Source organism: Chelon labrosus (assembly GCF_963514085.1).
Source record: "Chelon labrosus genome assembly, chromosome: 8".
Lineage (NCBI taxonomy): Eukaryota > Metazoa > Chordata > Actinopteri > Mugiliformes > Mugilidae > Chelon > Chelon labrosus.
Window position 1 is genome coordinate 26,110,306 of NC_140358.1, and position 14,381 is coordinate 26,124,686.

Sequence of the window (14,381 nt, forward strand, 5' to 3'; positions counted from 1 at the left end):
GTAGAGACATGGCTGCAGGGCATTTGAGGCTCTTCACGGTTAGCTGTCGCACAGATAAAAATCAGTCACCTTCCAGATGATGGGACAGTCCCTTTAACTACCACTCTTCCCTAATGGAACTGACATTGCTTGTAAGCTTTGTCATAAAACACTAAAATACTGTTTTAACGAGACTTCCTTTGGATGCTCAACAGCCTGTCACTAACCCTGTGGCTCCATAGCCATTCCCTTTTTAAGCATCTACCATTTTAGACTTAATTTTACCCCAAGTTCATTATCTTTAAGTACGTGGAAGCAGAAATGACTGGGGTGAAGGTCTGTGCGATTTCAGTCCATAATACATAAGAGGCCTTTTTTTAAAATGACTTTACCTTGGTTGGTGAAGAAACTTTTTGCAAACCACGTCACATAAACATTTCATGCTATGCATTAGTTGGAAAATAAAGTAAAAGAACGGAGAACTGCATGTGTATACAACAAATTGCAAGTATACAACTTAATTTCCTGTTTAGGAAATTTAGGCCTGTCAAAATTTTTTTATTTATTTTTTTAATCAAACTATCAAAACATTTTTCAACTTATTTTATCCATAGACTGTATAAAGATGGACGGCGGAACAGCTCCTCTAAACTGAAGCCAAAGCAAGTAGAGCTCCCCCTGGTGGCTGGCTGCAGTATAGGTCATAAGCCCCACCTCCTCCATATTACTGGGCGGGACATGTCAAATAAATGTTTTTTAAAAATGGTTTCACGTGTCAATTTTTTGGATACGTTTCGTTTTAGTTATTTGACGCTATATAAACAGGATGTGACATAACGGCGACTACCAGTAAATGTGTAGTAGGAAGAGAAAAGCGTAGCATTGATTAAACGAAAAGTGAGTCTGGAGGAAGTGTGGTTGGGTCATCAATATCGTGGCTCCACTCTCAGACCGTACTGACAAGACTCTGGCTCCAAACTCGCAAGATGGTGCCACCCCATCAGTTTGGACAACGCAAGGCAGTGGTGACACATTGTCCATATTTATATACAGTCTATGGTTTTATCATAGATACTGGTTTAACAAAAGCAAAACTCGCCAAAAGTCGATAGCAATGTCTCCAAATTACTTTTTTTGTCAGGCAAACAACCCTAAACCCTAAAATATTAAAAGCAGCAAAGTAGCTGGAATTAAAATGTTGTTGATCGTTCTCCATTGACTGGTTGTTTCAGGGCCTTATTAAATCACTCTGAAGAGGATGACTTGACAGTTAAACCTGGTTTCTGAACGGCTTCTAACAAAAACTTCAGCTTGTACTTAAAACTTTCCTCAGGCAGTCTGAACTCTCAGCAGGACAGAAAAGCTGTGTCAAAGCCTTATAACCTTCACACTCCACCATGATGTTGCTCAGCCTTTCAGAAAGCACAGTCAATCACTCCTTCTTACGGCCGCAGCCCACAGAGAACCTGCAGTGCCATCTGGGAGCCCTGCCAAAAGGAATGTCCATCCACAGGGGTGACTGTGTGTGAATAGTTGTGTCTGAGGCCATGCTGCCTACTGAGACAATCAAATCCACAGTGACAGCAAGTGGGCAAAACAAAGAGCCATTCTTCTCTCACAATTCAGCTACTTTCTGGCTGTCAAAGAGTCAAAAGACAAGGACTGCAGACAAAGAAAACTCAGCAGGATGTGGGAGATGGAGCTCAGGGAAAGCTGATTTGGTTTGCCAGCTGAACCTGCAGCATACCTGGACCAGAAAGCTTGGAGTAATTCGGCCTCACATGGTGGTCTTGGGCTTTTGTCCCAAGTATTTTGCTTCTCACTAAAGTCCTCAACACATGCCCGAGTTGATGCCAATCGCTATTTAAGACATGAAAAAAAAAAGAGGGGAAAGGGAATGAGGGAGGGCGAGGGGGAGCGAAATGCATCTAATGCACTCACCATCTGTCATGTTGTGTTTGCGACTGTAGCAGCCGCTGCTCCAAACACAAAGTGCAAAGTGAAGCTTTCAGTGTGACGTTCAGTGAAGATGTCTGGGCTCACGGGGCAGCGCCGGGCACCGAGCCAGCGCCTTACGAATTTACACGGCTCATTTTATAGAGCGGGCGCGGGGCCTGGAATCTACGCCACATACCCCAAACACCACCACACACAAACACTGACCGGGACGCAGCGAACAAACGCTGAAACGAATCCACATCTGGCAGTGACGCCGCTCTATTAATGGAAGAACGGTGTAGCAGGTGAGTGGACACACGTGCAAAGCTTTCCTGCATAATCGGTAAAAACCACAGTGAGGCCTTTTCATTCGAAGAGCTCACGTCCTCCTCATTCAGTCAATTTGGAGGAAGCCTGCTCAGCGTCTTTGCAGGAGACTCGGTAGATCTCGGTGCCACGGAGATGAACAGCTGACTCATGCACCGGCTCATCTGAACTGAAACAGACGACTATCTTGCAGATTGTTTCCTCCCTCTTTCCCATTCTTACATTATGCATAACATTACTGTAATCACGCCGTTCAAAGCAATCAGGCTGATGAGAACAGTAAGAGTCACTGGTGCCGAACAGCCAGGCTCAGACACTTTAACTGTATTCTTCCCGACACGTCAACCATATGCTCTCGTTTTCTCCTCAATCTGTTATCATCTCACTCCAGCTTCATCCGACTGGACGTAAACTCCGAGCCTGAGGATTTATTATCCTTTTAGCAAAAATGTGTAGGCGTTGAATAAAGCTTGTTTTTCTTTTTCTCCAAATCAAGGGTTTGATGCAGAGTGGCTACACGGGAGCGGAGCTGCAGTTACGTAAGCTGTGGACGGACATATTTACATTAATTGCCGCTGAGAGCCTTTCATTAAACAGATAATCCTCTGAGCATGTCAACCCTGCAGCAGTAAATTAGTTACTTTTGAAAAATACTGAAATGGCCATTATAATCATTTGTTCAAAACGACTGAGTGGAGAATTGGGCAACGTTTTCTTTAAAAAAAAAAATAGTCCTTATTAAGCTGCATCGTGTCTAGACACAAATGAGCTGAAAAACATGATTAAGTGCAGCGTTTATCATCTCCTCTGGCATGAAGCTACTCTGCCTGCATTTCACAGTTATGATAGTTACCAAGCTGGAGCTGGGTTTATAAGCAGTTCTTGGATTAAAGTGGCAGTCGAGAGGATTGATCCGTTTTGTCAGTTAAGTCGCCATTTATCAACAAAATGAGGTAACAAAATAGGGTTTGGGCCTAATGCACAGTGTTGAAATCGCATGCAAGACACGTCTGTGGAGACGTTCCCATGCAGAAATCCCAACGGGATCATAGTTAATGACGTGTGATTGGTCGCCCAGCAGTTATGCTTCTGCAACAGAGGGTAGGCTGAGCTAAAGTTCAACTAACTGACGATATTACAAAAGAAAAGAAGGAACCTTGACATTCTGATGAATCACAGACTAAATCCTTTATTTCAATTTAAGGCTTCCGTGTTAATCTTTCTCACTTATTATTTCTAAAAAAAATATTTCCCAATGGAGTGCTATGAAGTAAGCAAACAATGACTAAACATGAGAACTGGTATTACACAATCGTCTGATACATGCCATACACTGATCAGGCATAACATTATGACCACATTATGTCCTAATATTGTCTAGGTCTCCCTTGTGCCTCCAAAACAGTTGTGACTCATCAGAGAATGGACATGGGCATTCTGAGGGTGTCATGTGGTGTCTGGCAACAGGATGTTGTTAGTGGGGGGGCCTTTGAGGGGAGGGGCCTCTGTGGATCATCCCACAGATACTTGATCAGTTTGGGATCTAGTGAATTTGGAGGCCAGGTCAACACCTTCCTAAAGCGATTTTGTGCATGTTCCTCTGTCAGGCCACATCTTGCTGGGGATGGCTGCTGCCATCAAGGAGTATCATTGCTATGGGGTGGGGGTGTCTGGTCTGGTCTAGGTGGGTGCTACATGTCTAAGTAACATCCACACCAATGAATGCCAGGTCCAGAAGTTTCCCAGCAGAAAACTGAATTGTGACAAGATGGTCAATGTTCCTGTCAGTGGTTTTAATGTTGTGGCTCATCGGCGTACAGTGCCATCAAAGCAAAGCACCTGTAACAAAGTGCAGCTGAATAAGCAGCTGATACAGCTGTAGGCTGTATTATCTAACTGTTCAGGTAGCCTCTTAGTTAATACTTTGTGAAATTTGGTGTACTTGGCGGTGTACTTGCTTGCATAAAGGAAAATGTATTTCATTACTACATTTACGTCTGTAAGTAAAGCGTATCCTTGAGGCACTGCTGCGAAAGCTTTTTCTGGAAGACGATAAGCCTGACTCGTAGTAAGCCGAAACTCCACAACCTGTGAAAGGTAGATCACCTCACATGATGACATAAGACAAAAAAAAAAAAACAACCCAAAAACAAATACTTTCAAATGCTGCTGCAAGTATATAAGTAGTATAAAAAGTGCTTGTTCCAGCCGTTCTTTAAAACATGCTGGAAGATGCAAGAATTTGATCTGGGCTTAATGGATCTGCACAATCAATTCTGCGCTGGATCCCAAAGCAGACGAATGCCTCCAGTCGTCTGAGACTGCTTGGTCAGGGGGAAGTGAGGAGCTCGTGAGAGAACGATTTGAGAGGCTTACACACACAAAAACAACCATTTCTTTTTAAATGGTTGCCCAAAACGGTTCCCCATAATCAACCCTCCCTGATGTCCTAAAGTGACAAATTGAGGTTAATATCCAAAAGTCTTTGAGTCTTGTGATATTTTGGATTCTGAAGGGTGTCATGGGACTGATCACACACAGTGACCACATTGTCCGCCCAATCTGACCGTGGCGTCCATCTGAAATCTTCCCCGGCACAATCCTCAACTGAACCGCCCTTCTGAGTTGAGTCAACTTATTAAACTCCTTATATTTCAGTTCCAGTGACTCATAAAGGACCGAATTCTTTTTATAAGCATTAAACTAATGTCTCTTTATTCAACATCATACCTGATTACCTCTAAATGCTGCCTATTAATGATTTGCCAAAGTGTAAACACACTGCACACATGCCTCCTCACAGCCTAACTATTCCAAATCCCCAAAGCTCTTCCCAACCCAGACGAGGTGTGCATTCCTGGCCAGCTATCCAATACTGTCAAAGGAATCTGAAATTTCATCCTTTCCAACCCCCTCCCTCACGTCCCCATCTAACACTCTGCTCTGCTCCAGCTATGCTCGCACACAGACGTATGCACGGACACAAGGCGGTGTCCGGGTGCATCAGCCTCAACGCACCAAAAAATGCGTTTTGAAAAGGGGTTTCAACACCGTCAGGTAAACCTTGGAGCTGTCCTGTGCCAGCCAAAGACTGGATTTTGTACAGGGCTTTACCTCAGTTCAACAGATTTCTGGTAACAAAGGGCAGCAGTGTGAGCTCTCTGGCATGGGAGAGTCGAGCACACTGCTGCTGAAGCTTTAGGCCAACTGTCTGAAAACAAACCTTAATGTTTGATTAAAGGTGCTGGGAACGCGCAATTTCTCGGCTTCGCGAATGAAGCGTAAAACTTTCCGCCGAGAGACATTTCTGTTTTAATCTCTGGTTTTTCTCACCGGTTTGAAGCGAGTGTGACTAAGATGGAAAAAAGGCGATGGCGCATATTCACGTCCGCCAATCACGGTTTAGCAGTATTTGAATCAAAGTGTGATGACAGTTGAGGGGTTAATCGTTTGTGTAGCCAAGCTACTATAAATCAAATGAGATCAAAACCCACACACAGGCTGGAGTAGCTTCGTTTCTGACTTTTAATAAACTATTAATTAATAACAAGTGCTTAGCAAAAGTTAAAAGCCTCACGGTAGTATATGTAATCAGAGACAGATAGTTGTCAGAAAGTCAGGATTGTCCGTTTTGCTCCATTTTAAGTAAATTTGACAACTTGTGAGCACAAGGGGATAGAAAAATAAAGTACAAATTCAATCCCCAAAGACTTCAAAATGCTCCACTTTAAAAGTCATCTCCATAGTTAATTCACTAAATTATATCAAGGCTTGAAGTCATACATCATTCATCTCCTCTCACGCTCCAAATCATGGACAGTTTTTGGCATTAACAGAAAATGGGCGGAGTCAGGCACTGCCAAGATGCGATGGCCAGTGCTGCCCACGCTGAACTTCAAAACCCGCTCTTCAGGAAATCTGTGGGTGATGTGTTTGACTGTTTGCCGGCTCATGTAAAGATTTGACTTGATACTCCACAAACACACAATGAACAGTTTACACCACACTGAAATACTGTGTTCCCCAACTGTCGCCCTGCCTTCATGAATGAGTGTAAACTTGCAGCAACTCTTGCTTTGGGTTTATTTATCGAGTGGAATAACAATTAGCCGAGTTATGTATGCAGACGCATGCACACAAAGACAAATAAAACCCACTCAAAAATGCACACACATCGCCGATGGTGTGGAGACAGACGCCGGCATCAGATTGCTGAGTCATCGTTGCAGCCGCACCAGTGCTGCTGTTTCTCCTCATCTGCTCAACTGGAGTTGATGCGTCACACTGGGGAGCTGGGTTTTTTCTTTCCCCCCCGGTTTCTAAAATGTGGCCCTAATCTGCAGCGAGTTTTCCACAGCCGTGCACCACATGAAAGCCACCGGGCTGCTTTCATTTAACGTCCCTTAACCCCAATAAGCAGGGCCGCCCAGCGTGCACCAGTCAAAAAGTCAACACAAAGGGAAAAAAATAACCCACAAGTTCATAAAAAAAAATGTCCTGGTTGGCTTTAGTTTAGACTGAAATGTGTCTCTGTAAGAATTGTGTTCGAAATGAGGCTACGGCTTTCCACTAATTTCACATCACTTGAGGGTTTCTCTCATTTAAATCACAGGATGTCCAGTAAGCTTCGCAAAAAAGAAATCTTCATATTTATTTATATCTCTGGGTTTGTATTTCAAAGTTTCCTACATTTCCAGGAGCCGAGTGTCCTGCCGCTATTGTAAAGTGACCAACAAATATCCATAACTTCAACTTGAGACGACTAGGTTCGACCTAATCATGTGCTTCTGCTCTGATTAATGTCACCACTTATCCAAATTATCAACCGTTATTTGGAGCAAAGCAACCGGCAAAGTTTCACAAAGAAACGCTTGATGCGGCTGCCAGAAAATCACCATTTTTCGAGCCTCTTTTAGAAAAATCTCCGCAGTGCATCACGCAGACACGCAGAGGAAATAAAACGTGGCCAAAAAAAGTTCAGATCTTCCACACAAATTTAAGCCGCGGCCATTCATCATTCCTGAAGCCTGTGCCCTTTTCGAAGAAGTAAAAACAGCTGCGACTCAAACTCAACTCCCCGCTCGGTGCAGAGCAGCCCGACAAAAGATCCACATAAAGTCACACCTACACTAAAAGGCAGCTTTGTCCCATCAGCAGAAAAAAAAACAAAAAAAACTGATGCCTGTAGTTTGACCCACATGACTGGGTTAATTCCACCTATTCGAAGCCAGCTCTTTTGTCCTGAAGGGAGAAAGTGGGGCATGCTGGATGACAGGGCGCTGACTGGTTGTTTAAAACTCATGAACTGACTGAAACTCCAGTCAAAACATGAACGTGGCCTTTGGTTGCGCTAAGACACACACTAATGGAGCAACGATACAGACAGAGGAATGCGTTTTGGCTTCGTCTACGAGTAAAATCCTTGATGATACACTGCACAACTCAAGACAGCACTGATGGCAATGGATGTGTCCCATGCAAGCAGCCAATGATGTATCAGAGGTATCGAGTGTATTGTCTGAAACAAGACGTCGGCAGGAGCTGGTCGACTTCAAGCAGAAGAAAGGCAAGCTGAAAGGTGAAACTGCCTTTTATCTGGAGAACTGTGGCTCATGACCTTTGCTGGCAGGCATTTGTCCTCCTAATGCATCACATTACTTTCTGTAACGCACAAATTAAAAGGGCTTTATAGGAAGGCGGGCTGAAATCAATATCACAACGTTCAGGCAGATATTTTTTGGTTCTATTGTATTAAAACTAAGGCCGCAGCTAATTGCTGTCTTCATTATCCGCCTATTGACAGATGATATTCTCATTTATATCGATTACCGTTTGTCAGAGAGTCAGAAGGACCAGAAAATTGTTGTTTACAGAATTGGTGCCAATTAATTTTCTGTCATTGGACCAACAACCAACCAATCTTTTCGGGTCTGAAAATGTAAGTGTTATAAAATAGCAGCAGCATAAAATATATGCAACACAAAAACTACAACATGCTAGTGGTGGTAGTTTCTAAGAATACTGTAATTTTGCCAATTTAAATATGTACTACGCTGCAATATGGTCACATCCACACAATATAATTCATCTTTAAGTGTAAACATTAAGCTAGCTAGATTAGGTCATCAGTTAGTGCCACTTGAGAATTTCCATTTTATGTTTTTCTAATCGTCGACTAGATTTCAGAGGGGGATGTCCTCCTTTTTTACCAAACTGCTGAACAAGCAAACAGTAAAGAGTCATTTTTGAGACTTTAGTTTAAATATGTGCATTAATCTGTTGCCTAATGAGAAGCCAAAGTTACGAAATTACTTTAAAATCCTTGCACTTTCTGTTGAGACATTCCTGCGCCACGCAAAGAGGAGATGCATGATCCGTCTCCTAGCAGTTATCTTTCCGCCAGCAGACAGCAGACAGAGTTCACACAGTCAGCGCTATTTAGACCTCTAGGAAACTGAAAATGAGATCTTAAGAGACTTCCGCTTCAAAGCTATCACTCCAGTTAAGACATACTTTGCTTCTTAATACTACTAAAACTCGGTTACACTGCATATCTTAAAGCAAAGCTGTTTGCTTTTACAAATTCAACCACAGAAACTGATCAAAAACTGCAAAACTCTTCTTTGATCGTGGCTGATAATGCACGAAGACGTATTAGAAGAGCGCCGATCAACTTGCAGAGCCGGGACGTAAACCCATGTCTGAACCAGTTTCACTGTATTAACACATGACTGGTGATTACTACCAACAAACAGACTTGTTTGTCTTTGACTGGGCTAAAGAATTTGGCAGGGGCCTCTTGCACTCACTCACTAGCTTAAGGTTTAAAATCACAGCTGGAAGGTTGATGTGGGGGGTGGCGGTCAAAAGCTCCCACCCCAAAAAAAGAAAAAAAGAAAACACAGCGTTAAACGAGACTCTTATCTGAATGAAACTCATATAACTTTTATGGAGTAGAGCCTGAATCGGTTAAATCGAAACAAGCACCCCTCTGTGAATTTTTATTCCTGGTGTAAATTAGTGGCCATGATGCTGGAATAACTGTAAAGTTTTACACTACTCCACATCCTGCTCTTGTTTCTCCTTTTTGTTTTTTATGCTGCTGCCAGATCGAACCGCCGATCTTGGCTTCCCGAAAGCAGATAGCATCTTGCGCGGCAGGGGAGCCGTTAAGATTATTTGCGCACAACAGCGCCCGGGATGCTTTCACACCTGAGACGGCGATAAGGCGTTTCGCCGAAGTGCTTATTTGGACGGCGAACCCAAACAGACGACGACAATAAGCCTTTTTTTTTTTCTTCTTCTTTTCTCCTTTTTCTGCAGATTTAGGGGCCTCGAGTGTTACAGTCGGTTCGCGGAACGAGCGTGACACAGAGCAGAGCTGAAGCGAGACGTCTGTCCCCGCTGGGTTCAGCCTCTGTTTACGTCCCCAACCACAACCTGCCTTTTATCCGAGAGGGGGTCAAACTGAAGTCAGAGCCGTCGGTAAGAGGCCGCATGATTACGAGCAGATGACAGGAAGAGCGCTCACTTCCTTGAGAGCGAGCGTGTTTAGATATATATATATTTTTTATAGTGTAAAGAAAAAAAAAAACACTAAAAGAAAGTGTGGGTTGAGTTGTTGACTCTGGTGAGCATTTAAAAAATCATTTACCTTGCTGAACGTTTGACCTACTTTTTCACCCCGGTGTGTGTGCGTGTGTGATGCTGGGATGGTGCAATAAGTGTCACCAGATGGCCAGACAAGAAGCGTGTGTGTGTGTGTGTGTGTGTGTGTGTGTGTGTGTGTGTGTTCAGTGCTGCATTCCAGCCTGCGTTGAATAGACATCCCAAACTATATACTGTGCAGACAAGTCGTGCAAGCAAAAGCCCTACATGCTCTCACACACACACACATTGTCACGTGCAGCACCTTTTAAGGCCTCTGCCTACAATAACAGTCCATCTTGATCGTGTTACATGCCCGGGCAGGGCGCTGGGAGTCCGCTAGGCTTACTGTACTTCGCCTCTTACGTGCGCTCGCCGCTTCATCTTTCAGCGGCGCAGCCACTCGGGTCAGCGAGTCACGTCGCCTGGTTCGCAGGCTCCTTCCACCTGAGCCGAGGCCGCCGCCGCCGCCGCTTTAAAAATATCTGACCTTTCTTGAATCGGAAGCCGAGCAGGCACGGTCCCACCCGGAATCCCACACCGGGAGGGGGGGGTGGGGGGGGGGACTAACAAAAAGCAATGACATCAAATAGGTGGAGAGGGCTGCTGCTGAGGCGGAGCTATGTGATGAGTGTGAGGAGCAGGGGAAAAGAAAAAAAAATAAAAATGGGGGAGGGGTACATGAGGGTCAGGAGGTGGAGAGGGTTGGGAGAGAGGGAGGGGGAGGGGCCGGCTTCACATTTTGCATTTCTAGGCAAACCGAATTCCTAGATTTCCACCATTACCTGGAAGCAGAAGTCTTTACACAAGGTGTAATAAATAATCCCATAAAGCTGTCAAAGAGAGGTCAGGAAGGACAGGGAGCAGCAAAATAAACAAATAAATAAATGGGATTCTGTTAAGAGCTGCAACTAGCAAGTGTTTAAATAAGACATCTGTCAGGGAATTATGTTTGAATCTATAAAATACCGCAAATATTCCTCATGTCACCTTCAGACGTCTCGCTTTGTCTGACTGTTTACCCAAAAATTCAATGACAACTAATAAATAACAATATAAAAACAGAGAAAAGCACTTAATCCTCTGATGACGGGAGCTGCTGCCGTTGCTTTATTGCTTGATAATTGATTAAACAACAGAATGAGGTCCTGTCGACATGGATTACTTATCCATCTCCGCGTGCTAATCAGCGAAATCATCTGGTTGTGGTGAGATTCAGAGGAGCCCCCGAGACAACGGGAAGACCGTCACGCTCACGAGTGTGTGCCCTTACCTCTTGAAAGCCTCTGTGGGGTTCCTCTCGCACTCCCCGGGCTGCAAAGTGCTCTGCACGGCCGGGTCGCGCACCTTCTCCTCGTAGCCCGGCACCAGCCCGCCGCGGCAAATCTGAGCCACCAGGCCCCGGATGAAGCCGCCGACGCACAGCGTGTCCGAGTCGTCCGCCCGGCAGAAGTGGAAGGCCAGGCTCTGCTGGTGCAGGCCGCGGTGGGTGCCCTGGGCCGACGTGGGCCACAGCAGCTCCGTGCACAGTGCAGTTTTCCCGCTGCCCGGCCCTCCCACCAACAGCACACCCCAGGAGCTACCCGACTTTGCGGATCCCGCCGTGAGGGTGCCGGGGTTGGACGCACCCCCGCCGGGCGCCAGCGGGGGCTGCTTGCTGGGAGTGCTGGTCACTCCGCTGAGGCTGTTGGTTTTCTCCTGGAGGCAATGCTGGATCTTGTGGAAGACCCACTCCCGGCAGTAAAAGCGCTTCCCCTGCAGCAAACTGGTTTGGGCCATTTTGATCTAGTGCTGCTGCTGCTGCTGCTGTTCCACCTCCTCTTCATAGGGGTCCCTTCATCCCGTGCGGCGCCCCCCCTCACCCCCTCACATTTTCAACTCCAACAGAGGCCCGGCTGTGAATTCGAACATCCATTTTGTGAGCTGCGAATCTCGGAAAGCGGCCGCCCTCGACGCCGGTGTTTAAGAGGGAGCCAGGGTGAACGCCACTTGAGCAGAAAGTAGTAGCAGAGCTGCAGCAGATGGCAGGAAAAGCAGCCGAGGCTTCGGTCGGGCGCGTTACAGAATATCTAGGTCAAAATAAAAAAGTTGAAAAAAAAAAAAAAAAAAGAGAGGGGGGAAATCAAAATCGAGGCTCACACCATAGATTTTCCACCAACTTTTTCCACAGCTTTCCCACCGGTTGAACCGAGTGCTCCTTGTTGTTGTGAACGTGTTGCCTTAGCATGGCGCTGGGCATGGCAGGGCGGCCGGCTCCTGGGCGCATCCACTGGCAAACTCAAGACGCCACTTGATACGATTAGCCATGGGAGTTACCGATATATTTCCGCTGATGCATTTCAGACGCCGCCGACCAGAAGCGTGTTTCCATTACATTGACATGGAAAAGGGGGCTGCCAGTGCAGGAGTCAGTTTCTCCAATAACACAGCAAGCCCGGCTGCTCTCGCTCTCACTCTCTCTCTCTCTCTCTCCCCCCTGGAAAACAGAGACACAAATTAACATCAAGCTTCAGGATGCATGCTCGTGCACAGCTAACGCTTTTCAATCACAGAAGAGGAAACGGCCGCCAGCAGACACGGGTGCATTTGCAAACACTTTGACACCATTTACAAGCATGCACGCCACTGTTAAAACATATTTTCCAGCCTCTGCTCTTGTTTCTGCAGCTACAAGAGGTGGGCATGCTTTTTTTTTTTTTCTCCTTTTTCTGAGCTTTCATCCTCCAACAACCCACGCCAGCGCCTGAGAGCCCTGCAACTAAATTCTTGGCAGGGGGTTCGTCCAGTTTCTCTAGTCTATCCGCTGATCCCCCCCTTCCTTCCTATGTGGCTTTAAATCCCAAACAGTCCACATCCGTCCTGAACTATGGAGAGGAGGGGGCATTAAAAAAAAAAAAAAAAAAAAGTCCAAATGAGAGCAAACCCCTTGTTTTTCCTGCACAGTGAAAAAAAAATCTTTTGATATGATGTGTGCACTGACGGTGGAGCTTTAAAAGAGGAAAATGGCATAAAATTAAAGCCATTTATCTGATTTAAGCTATAAAAATACCTCCCCCTCCTCGTCAAGAACACACACAAACACACAGTCTTGGTGGTTACTTTGAAACGCTGCCAAATAACACGGTTATTTAATTATTATTATTTTTTTAACACGGGCTGCGATAAATTTCCATCTTTTTAGTTTGTTTTTTTCTAATCCGCTCACTGCCTCAGACACAAATCAAATGCATCAAGGTCTCAGTTGTGCTTTGAGACGGAAGGCGACCCAAAAAAAAATAGAAAATAAATAAAAAAAATGTACCAGAGCCAGCGACACCGATTCACTTCAGATGACTGTGAAGGCAGCACAAGTCTTTTGTATGGCCAGACAAACCTCACCCATTTCACATGGGGGTAACAATTTACACCTATGAGGAGGGGGCGGGGGTTAAATCAAATAAAAATAATAATACTAATAATAATGATAATAAAGCAGCCCTGCTAACAGCTTCACAGAGACAATAAAAAAACAGATGAATGTAGCCACTGCAGCCCACCACAACTGTTCCTTCAACTTCAATTTAGCCAATTGTGGAGCGGTTCAGTGTTTTCGCTACAGTTTCAAACGTCTCCCTCAGCCCCAAACGCTTTTCCTCTCACCTCTTCTCCGATTCCTTTTGCTGTTTTTTTTTTTCTTCCTTTTTCTTTTTTTGGAGGGTCTCCGTGTCCGCTGGTCAACCAACCAAACCAACACCCTTTCTGTCCACGCTTCCCCGTGAAACCGTCCGACCGTAATTCCAACCGGCAGCAATTCAAAGCCCAGTTTTGTGCATTCGCTCGCCGTTGGTGTCTTTCTTTGAATCGGTCTCTTCTGTCGGTGTCGGCTCCTCCTGCTGCCCGACACAGCTCCACAGCCGAGCCGACTGACTCTCCGCCTACAAACACTCTACATTTCTCCCACTGCATGCAGAGCACACGCCAGCGGGCGGCGCAAGGCCTTGTGGGACTTGGAGTTTTGAACTTTTTTTTTTGGGAGGGGGGGGTCGCCATTAGTGAAGTACGAACAGGTGGTCCAATATTTAATTATGATAAAGGATGTCATTTGTCATTTATCCTATTATATCTTATTCGTTGCGGTATTTACCAATTGTATATATATATAGATAGATAGATAGATAGATAGATAGATACTTTATTGATCCCGAAGGAAAGTCAAGCATCCAGTAGCAGTAACATACATTGAACATACAATACAAAAACTATATAAAAAATAGGAAGTAACTAGAAATAAAAATGTTTTTATACAACTATAAACTATGTTAAAAATAGAAAGTGGCATGTTAAAAATATAATGTGTATATATGTATGTATGTATGTATGTATGTGTATAAAATAATCTATACAATTAATATATATCTCTCTATATAAACATATATCTATATATGTATATATAGATATACTGTATATCTGTATATAGATAGATAGATAGATAGATAATGTATATGATATAT

The 14,381-nt window shown here is 44.7% G+C and overlaps 1 protein-coding gene across 2 annotated transcripts in view; it reads right to left on the minus strand.

The window, feature by feature from the left end:
• The window catches only part of ankrd50 (ankyrin repeat domain 50), a 42,154-nt gene extending 28,356 nt beyond the window's left edge, over window positions 1-13,798 (minus strand). For both annotated transcript variants that reach the window (XM_084549848.1, XM_084549847.1), the window contains exons 1-2: window positions 13,531-13,798; window positions 11,165-12,367 (exon numbers count right to left, since the gene is read on the minus strand). In XM_084549848.1, the coding sequence (XP_084405974.1) occupies window positions 11,165-11,670 (506 nt within the window). In that variant the 5' untranslated portion in view covers window positions 11,671-12,367; window positions 13,531-13,798. The remainder of the gene's footprint in view (window positions 1-11,164; window positions 12,368-13,530) is intronic.
• Window positions 13,799-14,381: the final 583 nt, after the last annotated feature.